This window comes from Ailuropoda melanoleuca, chromosome 3 (genome assembly GCF_002007445.2).
Source record: "Ailuropoda melanoleuca isolate Jingjing chromosome 3, ASM200744v2, whole genome shotgun sequence".
NCBI classification, from domain to species: domain Eukaryota; kingdom Metazoa; phylum Chordata; class Mammalia; order Carnivora; family Ursidae; genus Ailuropoda; species Ailuropoda melanoleuca.
This window is the reverse complement of record NC_048220.1, coordinates 90362549-90381843: the sequence shown is the minus strand read 5'-3', so window position 1 is coordinate 90381843 and position 19295 is coordinate 90362549. Positions and strand designations below refer to the sequence as shown.

Genomic DNA, 19295 nt, shown 5'->3' with positions numbered 1-19295 from the left:
GCTTTATACAGTGAAATAGGTTACTTCTATGCCCATTTCGCAGATGAGGAAGCAGGTTCAGAAAGGTGGTGTTAGTTGCTCTAGACCCCCCAGCCAGCAAGTGAGGAAAGAAGGGATTGGAGCCTGGGGTTTTCGACCCAAGCACCCAGCCTCTTGAATCATCACACTCCTCTCAGGACGAGAGGCAGCTCTGTGTGTTTGCTCCTGAGACACTCCGGTGCTCGCTGGCCCCATCATGCCCATCTGGTGTGAAGGTCAAAACTGAGCAGGGTGTCCAGGCAGCTCACCTGGGACTCCCAGGCTTTCCTGGCCGTGATTTATTGAATGCAGGTATGCAAGGTATGGTCACCTTTACGTATTTACTCATTTAAGCTTCATAACAACTCTGCGAGATGGGTGCTACTTTTATCCTCATTTACAGACAAAAGAAGTGAGGCCCAGTAAGGTCAGTGTCACAGCTAGGAAGTGGTAGAATCTGGACTGGCACCAGGACCGCCTGCCCAGATCCCACACTAAGACGTGTGCCGGCTTTGTATACACAGGGCTCCCACTCCTGGCTCCTTTGTGAGGCCAAGTGGGAAAAGCTGGACCCGTCTCAGGCTTAAGGCTCCAGGAATAGGCGGGATGGCTGCTGCTATACCCAGAATTATCTGTTCTTGTGCAAGGGCCAGTGGGAGCAAGGTGAGGGGAAAGACGCGGTTTCCTGGTTAATTAAAGGCTCTGCTGGGTGAATGCCAGCCATTTCCTTAGAAGAGGAGCCGAGAGATCCCTGGGGCTCCCTCATCAGGAAGGGAGTCTTGCTGAGTGCTCTCAAACAAAAATAAAAACAGGCTTCCTACTACAGCAGGTGGCCAACTTCAGAAAATTGTGCCCTGGAGAGGAGCGGGTGCAGGTGGAACCTCTAACGAGGCTTGAGAACAGCTCCTGACACTCTGTCAGAGGGTGGCGACAAGCTAAGTCAGGGACCCAGCAAGGTGCTGGGAGGGACCCCCCGTCCTCCCCAAGTGTCCTTGGGGCTTGTGGACCAAGGACCACATGTCTCAGGATGGCGTTTTCCTTCGCGCCATCTCCAGAAGCCGTCCCTGCGGTGAGCGATGCCAGGCTGAGCTCCGACACTAAGCAGGTTATGCGATTAGTGCCGCTGTTCAGTCAGCAGACAAATTAATCTCCTTAAGTGGTTTAGTGGAGGGTGGAGATGCGTGGGTCTGAAGGCGGGAGGTCTCCGCGGGCCACAGCAGGCGTGGGACACGGGCTGGGAAAGCCGCACCCAGATGCCCGCTTGGCTTCCCCCAGGCTCGCTGTCCCCGTCCCTTCCCTCAGCCTGGCCCGCCCCCAGACTCTTCTCCAGGCTGCCCCGGTGCCTGGCACCCAGTGGGCACTCAGAAGTGCTGGCTGTGAGGTTGAAGGGCCTGAACCTGGTCTTCCCTGTTGCACAGAGCTCAAGAACTGTCCTATCCACATCTTGATAGTTCAGAGCCTGGCAGCGGGCCTGGCTCACCATCGGCGCCTGCGACTTATGGGAGGAAGGAATGTACAGCATGGGCCAAGTGCCTGGTTGGAGCCCTGGGTCGGAGACTTTTGAGGGTCTCTGTCAAGGGCGGGGGTGCTGAGGAGCAGAGTTAGGAGTGGAATGGATGGAATAGTCCGAGTGGGGAAAGCCAGTGGTGAAGTCCTCCCTTTTCTTCCTGTTGCTCCTCCTGAGGGTCCAGGGGCTCTTATTTTGCCCCAGCTATGTAGGGATTGATTAGAAGGCATCACCACAGTGGTGGGAGTGACCACTGCAGTAAGGATAATGGTACTGAATTTCATAGAATGTTTTCCTGTATCAGCCTCTGTACTAAGGACTTCACTAGAATATCTCATCCGGTCCTCCCGGCAGCCGCATAGGGAGGTGTTACTTTCCCCATTTTACAGAGAAGAAATCCAGGGGCTCTCTGGCCCTATCCCAGTGGCTTGAAGCAGTAAGTGGTGGAGCTTCCAAGTCTGGGATGTTAAACCTGAAATCCTACACCCCAAAGCAAGGCAGGACCTGGCTGTTGAGTTCAGACGTGGTATTCGGCGGGACCACCTTAGGACAGAGTGTAGATCAAAAGTGTGTGTTGCAAAGACAGTGTCCTGGTTTCGGAACCCTGCCTTGCCATCCTTCCTTTTCCCCCCTTCTTCCTCCAGCTATGAATACAGCCCAGGGGTGCAGCCTGAAAGTGCCCTGTGTCTCCGCTGCTGTGTCAGATGAATCTGTGGCCGGGGACAGTGGTGTGTATGAGGCTTCTGTGCAGAGGTGGGTCCCTGAGTCTTGGCTCTCTCTGGGAAGTCTGAGGATGCAGAGCCCAGGCCCCCTCAGGTGTATGGGACGGGCCCACTGGAGGGCATGGCCATGTGACCCCATCTTCCCCCTGGGAGCCCTGGTTGGGGTGCGTTGAAGATGCACACAGCACAGCTCCTCCAGGGGCTGGGGGCACTTCACATTTGCAGGAGTGCAGGTCCCGTGATTGCCACGAAGGAGCATATGGCGAGGGGGGCAAGTACTGGAGAAAGGGCAGCCCCTTCCAGAGAGAAATCCTGAGCAGTTGTGGGAAGGCCGGCAGGGTCTGCAGGGAGTCTGAGCAGACCCAAACTTTCCTCCTTGAGGACCCAGCTGCACCCTGCCAGAGAGAACCCCATGTCTGGAAAACGGCTTTGGCCCCAGGTTACTGCAGGGAAGCCTGACCCTCTTCTTCCCCGTGTTGCCTTCCAGACTGGGTACTTCAGAAGCCACCGCTTTTGACAGTGACGAATCAGAAGCAGTGGGTACAACCCGGGTTCAGATTGCCCTGAAGTAAGTGACCGCGAGGGCGAGCGCAGAGGGCGTGGTTGGCAGCATCCTCCCGGCCTTGACCTTCATGGCTGCCCAGGGGAGGAAGGCAGAACCAGCAGGAAGGGCCGACAGTTGTGGGCTCCCAGCTAAAGGAGGACAACACTCTCTCCCTCTCAGGTCCACATTTTACAAAAGAGCTCCACTTTACAAAGAGGTCTGCAAGACCTCGTAACTTTGCCCCAACTCACAGAGCTGGCCAGTGGCGGAGCCCGACCACAACTCAGACCTCCTGTGTCTTGGTCTGTTTGGTCATTGTTGCTGTGACTGTTTGTCTTACCATCCCATTGAGGTTTCCACCCTCTGGGGGGGGGGGGTTGCAGCCCAGATTTGTTCTTCTTCTTGTTTTCTCTTGGTGCAGGACAGCCTTGATATTATTTTCAGTAGAAATTAATTGCCGACATTTAAACATCAAGAAATTTCACACAACACAGTCTTCTGGCTTCTCTTTAAAAAATTGAGACTGACCAAAAAAAAAAAAAAAAAAGGCAAAAAAAAAAAATCGAGACTGATGGCTCTGCACCTACCCCCCTGCATGGCAGCAAAGCCCTGATCCTGTGCTCTCGAGCTCGCCACAGTCCCCTGAGCAGCCAGCAGACACATTTGCGATCATTAAGAGAGAGAAACGTGTCACTCATAGGTGCTCCATATGCCCCTTTCCGTTTCAGGTATGATGAGAAGAATAAGCAATTTGCAATATTAATCATCCAGCTCAGTAACCTTTCTGCTCTGTTGCTGCAACAGGACCAGAAAGTGTGAGTATATAGCTGACAGGGTGTCTGTCACCCTCTCAGCCTCTGTGGCCATGCCCGGGGACGCTCTCCTGCTCTGTCCTGCTCCGACAATGGGCCCTGTGTGTATTTCATACACCTGACCGTGAGGACGCGGGTCAGTACTGTGAATGTGGATACAGGCATGATGGTAAACTCACTCACTATAGAGAGAAGCACTCCAGACAGCCTCAGTTCCTTCACAAGTACATTGTCAGCCCCTACCATGTGCCAGCACTTAGAATGGGGTGGCGAGCAAATCCTTGCCTTGTGAACTTGAAGCCTCATGAAGAAGGTGGTCATGGCCCCTTTTATCTGCTCTTAGTTCAAGTATTCCGCACAGAAGGAGATAGGTCTGCCGTTCTCAAGAGTCCGTGCCCGTCACCCTGCTTCTGTCAGAAGGGTGTGACGGGTATTACCTTACATGATGATACAGCAAACGCCTGCACTGTTTGCCTGTTGGTTCTTCCCATTGCAGACTGGCTTTATGTTTCATTACATTTCATTGCCTACATGTTTCTCCTTTAACTAGATGGTACGCACTGGGGCAGTGACAGGAGCTTCTATTCCTGTGGTCTGTGCCCAGCCAGCATCTGGGGCTGCGACGTGTGGGAAGGGGAAAGGCGGGAGGAAAGCAGGCCAAACAGAAGGAAGACAAGATGGGACAGTAGAGTCGTTTTCAGTCTTTTGCTCTTACGAACAGTGCCAGAGTGAATGACCTTCTCCATACGTCATTGGTACTTGTGCAGGGGTATCTGCGGGAGAGTAACGAAAAGCGAGCTGAATGGGTCACAGGGTCAGTGCATCTGTGAGTGTGTCACGGCTCTAGCATTTTCCCTTCCTAACAGCAGTTGTGTGAGGGTTCCCGAGTATGAACAAGCAGCCTTGCTGATTCTTCTGTGCACAGAAGTTTGCACACTGTTGGCCTCGGGCTCCACACGCTTTGAGGTTCTAAGGATTGGGGGACTCAGAAGAAGGAAGAGCCCTGTGTTAGCCTTGGGGCCCTTTCTGCTTCCCTTACAAAGACCTGCGTAGGCCCTTGAGAACTTACAAACTCCTCCACTGTTATTTTCTTAGGGACCTGCAGCAACTGTTTATCCCAGCACATCAGCCCAGACCCAGGCTGAGCTGGGCTCTCCTCTGTCTCCCTCTAGGAACATCCGTGTAGCTATCCTACCCTGCTCCGAAAGCACCACCTGCCTGTTCCGGACCCGGCCCCTGGACGCCTCAGACACTCTCATGTTCAATGAAATGTTCTGGGTGTCCATGTCCTATCCAGCCCTTCACCAGAAGACCTTAAGAGTCGATGTCTGTACCACCGACAGGAGCCATCTGGAGGAGTGCCTGGTGAGGGCTATGCCTGTCTCTCTGTCCCCCCTTCTGTCCTTCTGGGGATTGGCCCACCTTGCAGGTTAGGGAGAAGGCTTGGAGAAAACGCAGGCTGTAGTCAGCGAAGCTCCACCTGGGTTCCAGGCAGGTGAACAGCATCCTCACACCTACTGGGAGCAGGGGTGAGGAAGCCGGAAGCTCCTCTCTGAGTCCGGGACTGCAGGGCCACATCCCTTGTGCCTGAGGACACGTTGCCTCCGACTCTTTTAATTCTCTGTCTGAGTCTCCTTATCTGTAAAATCCAGCTAACACTGCCTACCTCACAGATGGCTGTCTGAAGATTCAATGAGGATTAAAGCAGTGTTTCTGGAACTTGAACATGCACACAAGTTACCCCGAGGCTCTAGTTAAAATGCGGATCCTGATTCAGCAAGTCTGGTGGGGGGTGGGGACACCGGGAGATTCTGCATTTTTAGGGAAGTTCCCAAGTGCTGCTGATTGCTGCTGGTCCCACAGCAAAGATGGAAGACAGTGATGTCTGCACGTACTAGGTGCTCAGTGCTCTCCCTTCCCACCCACCCTCCTCAGCGGGGCTACAGAACAACGTCATTGCCATTTACGTTGTTGGTAGTATTAGTGGCAATAGTGCAGTAGCATCCACGGATTGAAAGCACTTTATGTAGTGGGCACGAGCTAAGCTCCCTACATGTCCTTTTTCTACCCTCACTATAATCTTATAAAACAGGTACTGTTACGCCAGTGAGGAAACCTAGGAACAGAGAGGTAAAAGAACTTTCCCAGGGTCACACAGTCAAGAAGTGGCAGGAGCAGTTAGAACCTAGGGCAGGTGTACTTGCACAGCCCACCCACGTCAGCCCGTTGGTGTTTTCACCAGCATGGTGCTCCCCGGAGCCCACAGGCAGGACAGTGACTAAAGACTGGTGAGCATGGGAGACACTGGATGTTAGAGCAGAAAGCTTTTCCAAACCCAGTCTCTTCTGGTGAAGCATTTCCTCAGCCCTGGGAATTCCTCAATGAGAAGAGAATCCTATTTTCTTCTCCTAATTGGATGTCTTTTATTCCTCCTTCCTAATTGAAGTCTGGCCATTGCTGGTTGCCATGGCAGCAGCCAAAGCGCTCATCCCACTGTGGCTCGTCTCCATCTGTGGCCAATGGGAAATCTACTTTCCCGTATCCTGTGGGGATGTGGAGTGTCGGGCTGCCGTGTTCTGGTGGCTAGAGGAGCAGGCGAGGAAGTGGGACACGAGGAGAGCGGCTGTGTGCTCCCACACCATCTCCCCACGCTGCCAGGTTTGGGGAATCCCTGGTCGGTTTGGAGCTGCTTCATCAGCCAGGCCGCAGCAGTGGTCCCCATCCCGAGCAGTGTCTGTGTCTAGTACCTCGCTAAGAACTCTGCATTCAGTATCGCACTTAACCTCCCACCAGGCTGAGGAAGAAGCGTCAGGATTGCCTCCATCTGGCAGATAGAGGGTGGAGGCCCCAGAAGGCTAAGTAACCTGCCCAGGCCACCCATCAAGTAGGGGGAGAAGCCTGTTTCCTGTGCGGCTTCCTTCCACACAGCCACCGTACTGTCCTACCTCTCAGGGGGTTACTGTGTCCCCCCTGCCCCCAGACCTGGATTCTGGGTTCGGATGGATATGGGGCCTGCCTTCCCGAATATCTCAGGCAACAGTCTACCGACTGCTTGAGCATAGCATAACAGGGGTCACAGGCTTTCCAGCTGGGCCCCGGTTGTCCATTCCCCAGCTGCTAAGCTCAGTGCCACTCGGCACATGTCCTGTTAAGCAAGCCCACTTCCCAGGCCGCACTCCTGTGCCATAGGTAACCATTACAACAAAGCAGCTCCCTACTGGGAGCAGGGGTGAGGAAGCCTTGCCATCCCCACTGGGGGACACCCCAGCCCTGTCAAAGTGAACTCTGACCAGAATTCTCTTCTCTCAGATACTGATGGGCAAGGCTCACTCCCCCACCTCACCCTGGGCTTGACCCAAAAGTTGCCTTCTCAGTGAGGTCTTCCTTCTACCCTATTTAAAATCACCTTCCCCCTCCCCTCTCTCATCCACCCCCACTCCCTTCTTTCTGCATATTTTTCTCTGTGGCCCATTCCCCCACCTAGCATTTGTCTAGGTCACAGATTTTAGGGGGTACATGATTTTCACATTTTATCCAATCTCTAAAATCAAGATGCGGTTTATACTGGATGACAGGTCATAGTTTAATTGGCAGCTATTTTTCTTAGAGTGCATGAAATAGTATGTTGTATAATTGATGACATCTTAGATTCCACGAAACACAATGTAGTGTTTACTTACTGATTTGTGTCTCTGATTCCCCCAGACTGGAATAGGAGCTCATGAGGGCAGAGACTTTCATCTGCCTTGCATCCTCCTGTATCCCCAACACCCAGAACAGTGCCTGGCACATAGAGGCCACTTAGCATGTGTGCGTGTATCGAATAAATAAACGAATGCCCTCAAAGTGAATCGTTTACCAAAGTAGACCATATTCTCACCTATGAGCCAGCCCAAAATAGATAGTGTATCTTGTTGGAATTAGTAATAATCTGATGGCAGTGTTATACCTTAAAGCTGTCATCATATTCCTTCCCCTTTCCCCCTCAAACATGGCCTGGCATGTTCTGAGCTATAATATCTGATGCATTTGTCTGCCTTTGAGCCCCTCAGGGGCAGAATCTTGTCTTACATGTTTCTATGTAAGTCTGCCACGAAGCGCTCAGAGGATAGTTATTAAATGAATAAATGAGTAATATACGCACACTTGTTTATATTTAAATGTATTACCGGTGCCTAAAATGCACCAGGCATTTAATACGTGAATTGACTCTAGTCCTGCAGGTAGGAGTTATTTACCTCGTTTTCCCCACGTACTCACCACTGTTGTAGAAATTAACCTTTACCCACACGATGGATTTGCACCGTCCATACCATGCCCTGGTCCATCCTAACAGAAGGAGGGACTGGGGAAAGGGATCCCAGGTGGGTTGGAGAGGCCCCTCTTCATCCCAGCCGCGACTTGAGCCACCACTCGGCTACTGGCCCACTTCACAAACTGGCCTGTGGTATTGCTAGTCCCACTGGCACAGCCACTGTTCTGTTTGGGGATGGTGAGTCAGCCAAGCCCTGAGCCTGGTCAGGGCTCTTCAAAAGAAGGCATGTTGAAACAATAAGGCCTCTGAGGAATGGTGAGAATTAATTTATCATTCTTGCCACGGAGGATGTATGTCACCGGAAATAAATCTTCTCCCTGGCAGGTTATATTCAGTTAGGTTAATTTGGTTTGCCTTCATCTTAAGGCATCCATTTACATGATTCAAAGAAAAACTGTATAGTATAGCATTACTGCATTTCCATTCTGCTCTGTTCTGTTTTGTTTTGTTTTCCCTTAACAAGGCAGCCTGGAAATCTCTCCACATCAGCACCTAGAGATCTTCCTCATTTTCTGTACATAGCTGTGTAATATCCCACTGTGTCGATATATTATAGTTCATTCCTCCAGTCGCCTGTTGCTGGAGCTTTGAATTGTTCAAAATCTTCTTCCTTGACATTGGTCTTGGTGATGATTTTTTGGATCTGACTCCAAAAGCAGAGGCAACAAAAGCAAAAATAAACGAGTGGGACTACATCAAACTAAAAAGCTTCTGCACAGCGGAAATCAACAGCAAAATGAAAAGGCAGCCTACCAAATAGGAGAAAATATTGCAAATCAAGTATCTGATAAAGGGTTAATGTATAAAGCAAAATGTATAAAGCACTCATATGACTCCCTAGTAAAAAGGCAAACAATCCAACTTAAAAATGTGCAGAGGATCTAAATCGTCATTTTTCTAAAGAAGACATACAGAAGGCCAACAGGTACATAAAAAGATGCTCAATGTCACTACTCATCAGGGAAATGCAAATCAAAATCTCAGTGAGATAGCACCTCACACTTCTTAGAATGGTTAATGTCAAAGAAACAAGAGATAGCAGATGTTTGGAAGGATGTGGAAAAAAGAAAAGCCTTGTGCACTATTGGTGGGGACATAAATCATTATGCAGGGCTGCTATGGAAAACCATAGGGCGGTTCCTCGAAAAATTAAGAATGGAATTATGATGTGATCTAGCAGTCTCACAACTGGGTGTATAAACAAGATCTTGAAGAGATACTTGCACTGTGTTCATTGCAACATTACTCACAATAGTCAAGAGACAGTAGCAACTCAAATGTGTATCCGTAGATAAATGGATTAAAAAATGTGGTCTCTGGGGCGCCTGGATGGCTTAGTCAGTTAACAGTCCCGACTCCTGATTTTGGCTCAATTCATGATCTCAGAGTCGTGAGATTGAACCCCAAGTCAGGCTCCGTGCTGGGCCTGGAGCCTGGTTAAGATTCTTTCCCTCTCCCTCTGCCCCCACCCCTCCACCCTGGTTCACACACACGTGGCTCTCTCTGTCTCAAAAAAAAAAAAAAAAAAAAGTGATCTCTCTATATAATGGAATATTATTCAGCCTTAAAAAGGAAAGAAATCCTGTCACATGCTACAACACAAATGAAACTTGAGAACATTATGTTAAATGAAGTAAGCCAGTCACAAAAAGACAAATACTGGGCGATTCCACTTATATGAGGTATCTGAAATAGTCAAATTCATGGAAACAGGAAGTAAAAGGGTGGTTACTGGGAACCAGGAGAAGGGAAAAGGGAAGTTGCTGAATGGGTATAGAGTTTCAGATTTGCAGGATGAAAAGTACTGGAGATCTGTTTCATAACAATGTAAATATAAACACTATTGAACACTATAAACACTATTGTAAAAGTAAGTAAGGTGGCAAATTTTATGTGACAATATAGATGGACCTTGAGAACGTTATAGTAAGTGAAATAAGCCAGAGAGAGAAAAGCAAATACTGTGTGATCTCACTTACATGTGAAATCTTAAAAGCCAAACTCATAGAAACAAAAAAAACCAGATTGGTCGTTGTCAGAAGTGGGAGTGGGGGGTAGGGGAAATGGATAAGGGTAGTCAAAAGGTACAAACTTCTAGTTACAAGATAAATAACTTCTACCCGTGTAGTACAGCATGGGGACTATAGTTAACAACACTATATTGCGTATTTGAAAGTTGTTACAGTAGATCTTAAAGCTGTCATAAGAAAAAAAAATTATAACTGTGAGGTGATGGGTGTTAACTGAATTTGCTGTGGTAATCATTTCACAATACATATTATACCAAATCTTTATTTTTTTAAGTAAACTCAATGCCTGACCTGAGACTCGAACTCACGACCCCGAGATCAAGAGTCACATGCTTCTACCTACTGAGCCAGCCAAATCTTCATGTTGTACGACTTAAACTAGTACAGTGTTACATGTCAATTATATTTCCGTAAAACGGGGGGACAGGAAATGGTAAATTTTATGTTTTTTGTCGTAATTTTTTAAAAAAGAAAAATACATACAATAGGCATTCAATAAAGATTTGATGAATGAGTAAACCAATGAGTAAGTTAGTGAATGAGTGAGTTCTTGGAAATGATTCACAGCTAGCTCTTTCCTCTTCCCAGAAGCTCCCATCCCCTCTGGGGATGTTTTTCCTACTTTCCCCAGGAGCCGAATTCCCCAGAATACCTTGTCGAGCCCTGGCTTATCCTCTTGCCTTTCCCCATCCTCAACAGGGAGGCGCCCAGATCAGCCTGGCTGAGGTCTGTCGGTCTGGGGAGAGGTCGACTCGCTGGTACAACCTCCTGAGCTGCAAATACTTGAAGAAGCAGAGCAGGGAGCCCAAACCAGTGGGAGCCACCCCAGGGCCGGAAAGCATGGTGAGCTGGGCTCCGGGTTGACCCCACCCTCCTATGTGTGCAGGACCTGGATGGATGGAAGGAGAAGCCTCTCCCAAAATTGGAGAGGGCCGGGCATCAGAGGTGGGGAAGCAGCAGAGGGTATCGAAACAGAGGGAGAGGATGGGAGGGACCTCTGCTAAGGGGCAGGTAGTCCCCCATCTGCACATCTTCCACACCTGTGCTCTCCCCTTCTGCACTTTGCTTCACATAATAGAACTTGGCTGACAAAAACCTTAATTTATGTGTTTTTTTTAGTGAAGTAGAGAAGGAGAAACCTGTGCAAGATAGAAAATTAACCTTTATTGTGATGCTGCTATCTGTATAATGATCTGTAGCAGAGGCTTGCTCTAAGAGGCAACAGAAAGTCATAGGAAGGACAGTCAGAAGACTGGGTGTTTGTTAGTTGGGTGACAGGTCAATCATTTCTCTTTTCTGAGTCACTTTTTCATGTCTAATCTGAGTCTGAAAAGGTTATTAGGAAGGTTTGAAGAAGTAAATGTAAAGAACAGTCAGTACTTGGTTACTTTGGGTAGTCATTGCCCAGAATTTCAGTGGAGGGGATGGGCTAGGTCATACAGGTAAGGATAAGGGTAAGGATTAAATCTGTTTCGTCATCACCTCCCCACCTCCTTTCTCATCCTCCTCATTTTCTAGCACTTCCTTTTGTGTCGGGCACTGTCCTATTTATTATGTGCCATTTACCAAGGCTCAGAAAGGTTACTGAAGGACATACATCCAATACACAACAAAGCTAGGTCTCCCTCACTCCAAAAAGGAGTCTGTGAGCTGGCAAGCGTTTGAGAACATCCTCTACTTTCTAGAGCATGTCCTTGGGTGAGTGATGTCAACCCTAGACGTATTAGTTTCCTTGTTCCCATTTCTCAAGGGAATAATGGTAAGCTCTACCTATCAGAATAGTTGTAAAGATTAAATAAGATACACATAAGCTATCTATCAGTGCCTGATGTATACAGGCCTTTGATTGATTTTTGTTTGTTCCCACTTCCCCGAAAGAAAATTTCAGGGAGTTTCCAGGCTCTGGCCCACACTACCAAGGGTACTTGCAAATTAACCATGTGCTCAGAAAACTGTAAGATCGGTTTTTGCTTTACTATTAGCAGCCATTTTACTGAGTGCTAATTATGTGCTTGGTACTCTTCCATACCTTACAGATATAGTCTCAATCAATCTTCATAACAACCCTTTGTAATAGTTATTAGAATCTACTATAGGTTAGAGAGGTTAATTTCCTCAAGTCACGCATGCTTCCTCACTGTAGACACCATTCAGTACAGATGTTCTTCCTCCAGGAAGTCTTCCCTGAATGCAACCCCCAGGCTGACTTTGCCATTGCTCCTTTGTTCCTAAACATCACACTGTTTTGTTATTGATAGTTCAGTGTTGGTCTCCCCGACTACACTATAATCTCTTTACTGTCTTCCAAAAGTCTGTCCATGCATACAGGGGTAATTCTCAGGAGAACTGCCAATTAGAGGAACTGAGTGCTGTTTTGCAGCTTATAAGTGACCGTGGGGCAAGATGCTTACCCACTTGGTCCACAGGGAGGGTCACACTCTGAGCTGATTCTTGCCAGGTGAGGTGGCTCCAGTGGTAGCAGATGAAGCCATGGGCCTTTGTCTCCACAGGACGCCGTGTCTGCTCTGTTGGAACAGACAGCAGTGGAGCTGGAGAAGCGGCAGGAGGGAAGGAGCAACACACAGACCCTGGAAGACAGCTGGTAAGTGAGGGCTCTCCTGGGCCTCTGGAACTGCTCTGGTATGGACCTGGACACCGAAATGAGATGCCCAAACTCCAGGGCAACCAAGAGAAGTGTTCCCCTGGGAAAACTGAAAAACCTCTCTCCTCACGGGTTCTCTGCAAGCAACAAGGCAGTCCAATTGACCCCAAACAACACGGGCTACGGGCACCAAACCACTGCACGTCGAAAATCCACATAGAAATTTTGACTCCCCCAAAACTTCACTACTAACAGTCTACTGTTGACCAGAAGTCTTACCAATAACATAAACAGTCCATTAATACATACTTTGTATGTTATATGTATGATATACTGTTTTCTTACAATAGAGTAAGGTAGGAAAAAAATGTTTTTTTTTTTTAATTTATTTTTAAAGATTCTATTTATTTGAGAGAGAGAGAGTGAATGAGCACAAGCAGGGGGAGCAGCAGTGGGAGAGGGAGCAGGGAGCCCGATGAGAGGCTCCATCCCAGGACACTGGGATCGTGACCTGAGCCGAAGGCAAATGTTTAACCAACTGAGCCACCCAGGTGCCCCTAGAAAAAAAATGTTAAGAAAATCATAAGGAAGGGAAGATATGTATACAGCACTGTAGTATATTTACCAAAAAAAAAAATCCATATGTAAGTGGACCCGTGCAGCCCAAACCCGTGTGGTTCCAAGATCAACTGTATACAGTCTGGTATGATGGTTCCCAGAATTTTTTCCCAATTGGTCATTTTGATCTATAAATCACTTGTGCTAGTCCACATATAAGTGTCTGCGTTTATTCACATTTATTTTGGTAAAAAAATTTTTTCTATTACTATATATTGAAAGTAAGTGTCATGTGCCATAAACTGAAGACGTTTCAATAAGGAATTGCATTTGACTGCTAGGAATGGAGAGTAGAAATAATAGGCTTAAATAAGATAGTTTCTTTCTTTGTTACTTAAAAAGAAGAATGGGAGGAAGCAGTCTCAGGCTCATCTGTCAGCTCATGGTGTTGCTGGGAACCCAGGCTCCTCCTCTCCTTCCGCTTTGCTCTTCTTACTGGGTGACTGCCATCACCGAGGCTCCTTTATAGCTCAAAATGGCTCCTGAGTCACTAGCCATCAGGCAGGCATCAGAAAAGAGGAAAGATGAAAGAATTGCCTGTCCGCCTTTTAACCACGGAACATTCCTCAGAGTCCCGCCCAGCAATTTCTGCTTGATTCTCATTGGCCAAGCGTAGCCATGTGGCCTACCCAACTGCAAGGGAGGCTGGGATATGGGGTCTGTGAAGACGGGTATAAAAATCAGGGTTCTGTTACCAAGGAAGAAAGCGGAAGTGGATCCTGGGTAGGCTTTGAGCCAAGTCTGCCTCAGAAGGTAACTGGAAAATTAAATGTAAAGAAAAGCAAGCAAGAGTATAAAACCCACCTCGACATATTGCTTGCCCAGGCTCTGGGCCTGAGGTCTGCTCTCACTGTTAAACAGGGAGATAAGTCAGTGTTCAGCAATATTAAAGACATGCGTTGCAAGAGGGACTTCTCGGTGTCCAGAGAACTGGAGACAGCTTTCTCTCTGTGCGCTTCGAGGCTGCTGAGTCTCCTGTGTCCCAAAAGATAGGTCTCCTCACACATTTAGGAAACAATAGTATAGACCAGAATTCAAACCTTAGCTTCGTCATGTTTTGGTCACCTTTGGCAAAGCATTTTTAATTTTTTCTTGCAGTATGACACACTCACATAAAAGTTCCCCAGAGCGTACAGCTCAGTGAATTCTCAGAAACCCAAGTACCCATGTAACCAGCATCCAAATCCAGAAGCAGAGCATATCCGGCTCTCCAGAGCCCATAGTGGGCTTCCTCCTGGCCAGTGCCCTCCACTGCAAGCCGCTGCTGTCCGGCGAGTCATTCTAACCCTGTCTGAGCCCCATCTGGAAAAGCGGGGAGCCACACCGGCCTACTGCAGAGGGCTGAAGGGAAAGTCACCGTGAGGAGGAGAAAGCGGGAAGCTCGTGGTGGGTGCCTGGTAGATGGTAGAAATGAGCACTGGGCAGATGAGAAGGAAGCCTGCTAACTACCAGCTAGGAAGGGAGAAGACAAATCCCAGCTCAGAAATGACCAGAGCCTGTGAATTTGCCCTTCGGGAGGAAGTACAGCTGGGCTTTCGTGCACGTGCTCTGAATTCAGACAGCCAGGGATTGGGAGTCTTGCTCAGTCAGCTTCCTGTGGGATCCTAGGTCTGGGTGAGGCCCGCGTGTCAGTGGCTTTTAAAAGCTCCCTGGGTCATCCTTATGTGCAGCTAGGGCTGACAACCATGGCTCTAAACCTCCGTTTCCGCCTCCATGAGGTACGGATTTCAGGAGTGGCCACGACACATGGGACGTTTTGTAGACTCAATAGAATTATGCATGATAAGCACAGCACAGACTGTGTCCCACAGGAAACACTCAGTAGCTCTTCTGTGTAATTCTGTTACAGCCCCGGTTATACATTCGGTCTCAGAAAGGGCCTTTCCATAATGTCTTTTCCTCCAGGGGTCAGCAAATGTTTTCTGGAAAGGGCCAGATAGTAAATGTCTGCTTTATGGGCTCTGTGGGTTCTGGTACATCTCTTCATCTCTGCGGTTGTGCTGTGAAAGGAGCCCTCGATGGTATGTGCACCGACATGCCATTGAAGCTTCACTTATGGACGCTGAAATTTGAATTTCATATAATTTGCACATGTCATGAAATAACATTCTCCTTTTGATATTTTTTTCAGCCATTTAAAAATATAAAAGCCACTCATAGCTTGGGCGGTCCAAAACAGGCAGTGGGCTAGATACGGCCTGCAGCCCCCCCCTTTTACTCTTCTCCTTCACCGTTTTATTTCTCCATGGGTTAAAGTGTAGGGCAAGGTTCCTGAATTTTTGTATGTTCATTTGTTTGTTTTAAGGCTCTCCCTAAACTATCACAATTTCTCTCTTTCCCCCTTTCTCTCTCCCTGTGCCCTTTCTTCCTCTGTCTCTCCTCTCCCTTTCCATCCCTTCCTACCTGCCCTTGTCCTCCCTCCCTCTCTCCTCTCTCCCTCTCTCCCCTTCTCTGTGGCACACTGCTGGTCTGGGCTGGGCTCGGGCTGTGCAAAGGTCTGATGCCGGAAATAGGCCCAGGACCTGTCTTCCAAAAACCCTGGCGCAAGATCAGTGGTTTCTGCCAAATTCCGAGCTTGTGGTGAGACTTTTCAAGCCATCCCCTAGCAACTGCCTTCTGTTCTCTCTCCCTTTGCGGCCCCCTCTCTCTCCACCCCTGCCATTCAAACTTCCCTAGACACTGACTTACAAAGAGGACCGGGAATCCCAGAGCTGCTCTACTGAAGTAAATCCATCTGCAGCCCCCCGCCCCCCACACTAGAGGCTTCTTTTGGTCCTGGAATGTTAACTAGCTTTGCTATGCCTGCTGCACTCCAGAGGCCTGTGCGGAGGTCCCCCAAAGACTGGCCCTCTGTTCTAATTTCCACTCCGTCTCTCTCAGCACCCAAGGGCCAGGGTGCCGTACTTACTCCCTCCTTTTCTTTGTTTAGGTTTCTTGAGTGCATATAATCACAAGCCTGGATTTTTTTACGATCCACAAGCAAAACAAAATTCAAAGGGTGTTCAAAAATATAAGAGACTGTAATCACAGACAATGCTAGGGTGAAGATCCTGTGTTTGCCTTCTTGGGAACTTGTGTGTATGTGTGTGACTCTAGGGCAGAGGTTGAGAAATGGCATTGCTGGGTCCCAGGGCATTATGTGCTTTATATTTCAATAGGCATTGCAGCATAGTTCCCAGATCAGATTATACTAGTAAATGCTCCCACCAGCAATGATTAGGAGCACCCTTAAGCCTACACCCTCTCTGATGCTCAGTGTAATCGAACTTCAGTACTTAATCAAGAATACGTACGCGTTGGGGCGCCTGGGTGGCGCAGCAGTTAAGCGTCTGCCTTCGGCTCAGGGCGTGACCCTGGTGTTCCGGATCGAGTCCCACATCGAGTCCCACATCGGGCTCCTCCGCTGGGAGCCTGCTTCTTCCTCTCCCACTCCCCCTGCTTGTGTTCCCTCTTTTGCTGGCTGTCTGTCTGTCACATAAATAAAAATAAAATCTTAAAAAAAAAAAAAAGAATACATACGTGTTGTTTTAACAGATACTGCTAACCTGACTTCAGAGTATAAATTGGCTGCCCCGCGGTACACTCCCTGCAGGGTTATGCCTATTTCCCATGCCTTCGCCAGCCCTTGACATTCTCTCATATCGATGTATTTTGCCACTCTAAAGGGTGAAAAGATGTTGTCTACTTTAATCATTTTTCTCCCGACCATTGAGATGATTTTTTTCCTTTCTGGAAATATTTATATCAGATTCATGGTCAAAAAGAAAAGACTTCCATAGTGGTCAAGCACTCAGTGGGGTAGGACTGATTGGATGGGAAACCTGGCTGCACCCCTTAGTGGCCCATGACACCAGACAGGGCCTAGAAACTCTCTGATTCCCAGCTTTTGAATCTGTAAAATGGAGACATTGATTGCTTTCAGTGTTGTTGTAAAGCCTTAGCACGGCACCTCCTGCTTATTAAGCCTTCAGTGAATCCGAGTTAATGTGGCATCTGCGAGGGGCGCCTGGGTGGCACAGCGGTTGAGCGTCTGCCTTCGGCTCAGGGCGTGATCCCGGCGTTGTGGGATCGAGGCCCCACGTCAGGCTCCTCTGCTATGAGCCTGCTTCTTCCTCTCCCACTCCCCCTGCTTGTTCCCTCTCTCGCTGGCTGTCTCTATCTCTATCAAATAAATAAATAAAATCTTTAAAAAAAAAAAAAAATGTGGCATCTGCGAGATTCTTAGGGAGATGCTCGTTGTGTGTTCCCATGTTTAATGGCCCTTTTATGAGTAGATCAAGAAGCCACGGGAGCAAAGGAGGGAGAGCAAGGGGTGTCCATTAGCACTGGTCCCCATCTCAGGGCAGGGAGGTTTTAATCATGGGGCTGCGGGGCTGGAGATCCAAGATCTTTTCTCCTCATCGGGAAAATCCCAAGGGAGACTTTATGCTTGTCCACAGTCTCACCGAGCCGGCCAACTGAATGTCAGATTTCTCTGCTTTTGGCTGGAATTCCTTAAGCTCAGTATGGCAGCACTGTCTCCTGCCGATCAGAAGCCTGGTGATTATGTATGTCTTTGAGAAGATGGGACTAAAGATAAATTAGTAATTAAGTGCAGCCCATTTGTCACAACAACTCCTCCCAACCCTGGAATTCAAAGGGAAAGAATTCTTTAATCATGAAAAGTATCACCAAAAATAAGCTCTCTTCAACAAATGGTGCCAGGACACCATTGGATATCCATATAGGAAAAAATAGGGGTACCTGAGTGTCTCAGTCAGTTAAGCGTCTGCCTTCGGCTCAGGTCACCATCCGGGTGTGCTGGGATCAAGCTTCACCTTGGGCTCCTTGCTCAGTGGGGAGTCTGCCTTCTCCCTCTCCCTCTGTGTTCTAGCTCTCTCCCAAGTAAATGAACAAAAAATCTTAAGAAAAAAAAAAAAAGCAGGGTGCCAGGGTGGCTCAGTCAGTTAAGCGTCTGCCTTCGGCTCAGATCATAGTCCCAGAGTCCTGGGATTGAGCTCACATCGGACTCCCTGCTCAGCAGGGAGTCTGCTTCTCTCTCTGCCCGCCCCCCCCCTCATACTTATGTGCTCTCTTTCTGAAATAAATAAATAAAATCTTTAAAAAAAAAAAAAAAGCAGCTTTACTCATAGTTGCCAAGAAATGAAGCCATTCAAATGTTCCTCACCAGATAGATGAATAGCTGTATGAATTATGATGTATCCATTCCGTTGAGAATGCCACTCGGGGTGAACTGTTGATACAGGCACCAACATAGTTGAATGTTAGAAACTTTAGATGAGGGGCGCCTGGGTGGCGCAGTCGTTAAGCGTCTGCCTTTGGCTCAGGGCGTGATCCCGGCGTTCTAGGATCGAGCCCCACATCAGGCTCCTCCGGTGGGAGCCGGCTTCTTCCTCTCCCACTCCCCCGGCTTGTGTTCCTTCTCTCGCTGGCTGTCTCTATCTCTGTCGAATAAATAAATAAAATCTTTAAAAAAAAAAAAAAAGAAAGAAAGAAACTTTAGATGGAGGGGATGAAGCCAGAGACAAAAGAACACATACTGTCTCATTCCATGTCTATGAAATGCTAGAAAACTCCATCTGTAGTGACAGAAAGCTGATCAGTGGTGGGCTGGAGAAAGGGAAAGGTTAAACAGGAAAGGGTACAAGAAACCTTTTGGGGTAATGGAATGTTCTGTACATCGAGTGTGGTAGTAGTTACACTGGGAATACATGGGTGCGGGTTACGTTGATCAAATGAAACTATACAATGAAAATGCATTGTGTTGTATGTCAATTAGACCTCACTTATTTTTTTGTTTATGTGTGTGTGCTCAACTGTGAAAAGGCTTGGGAGCCCTGCACTAGGTGCATTTAGAGGCAGGTGAGCAGGTCGGCGTGGTCTCTGGGCAGGTAACCAAAGCTCTTTGCCATCACAGGAGGTACGACGAGACCAGCGAGAATGAAGCGGCCGAGGAGGAGGAGGAGGAGGGAGAGGAGGATGTTTTCGCTGAGAAAGCCTCATCTGATCAGGACGAGTGCCCAGCGTTAAAGGTAGGCAGGGCCAGAGAGACCGGAAGGGCTGTCTTGGGGAGATAGCCCTCGGTGCCTGAGTCCAGGCATTCCAGAAAGGCTCCTCCAGCCTCAGG

At 48.4% G+C, this 19295-nt stretch overlaps 1 protein-coding gene across 7 annotated transcripts in view; it reads left to right on the top strand.

The window, feature by feature from the left end:
• Positions 1-19295, top strand: part of WWC1 (WW and C2 domain containing 1) — a 147317-nt gene that overhangs the window by 113795 nt on the left and 14227 nt on the right. For all 7 annotated transcript variants that reach the window (XM_019799023.2, XM_034656760.1, XM_034656761.1 and 4 more), the window contains 7 exons: positions 2170-2278; positions 2735-2815; positions 3520-3606; positions 4776-4968; positions 10648-10791; positions 12459-12550; positions 19086-19200. In XM_019799023.2, the coding sequence (XP_019654582.2) occupies positions 2170-2278; positions 2735-2815; positions 3520-3606; positions 4776-4968; positions 10648-10791; positions 12459-12550; positions 19086-19200 (821 nt within the window). The remainder of the gene's footprint in view (positions 1-2169; positions 2279-2734; positions 2816-3519; positions 3607-4775; positions 4969-10647; positions 10792-12458; positions 12551-19085; positions 19201-19295) is intronic.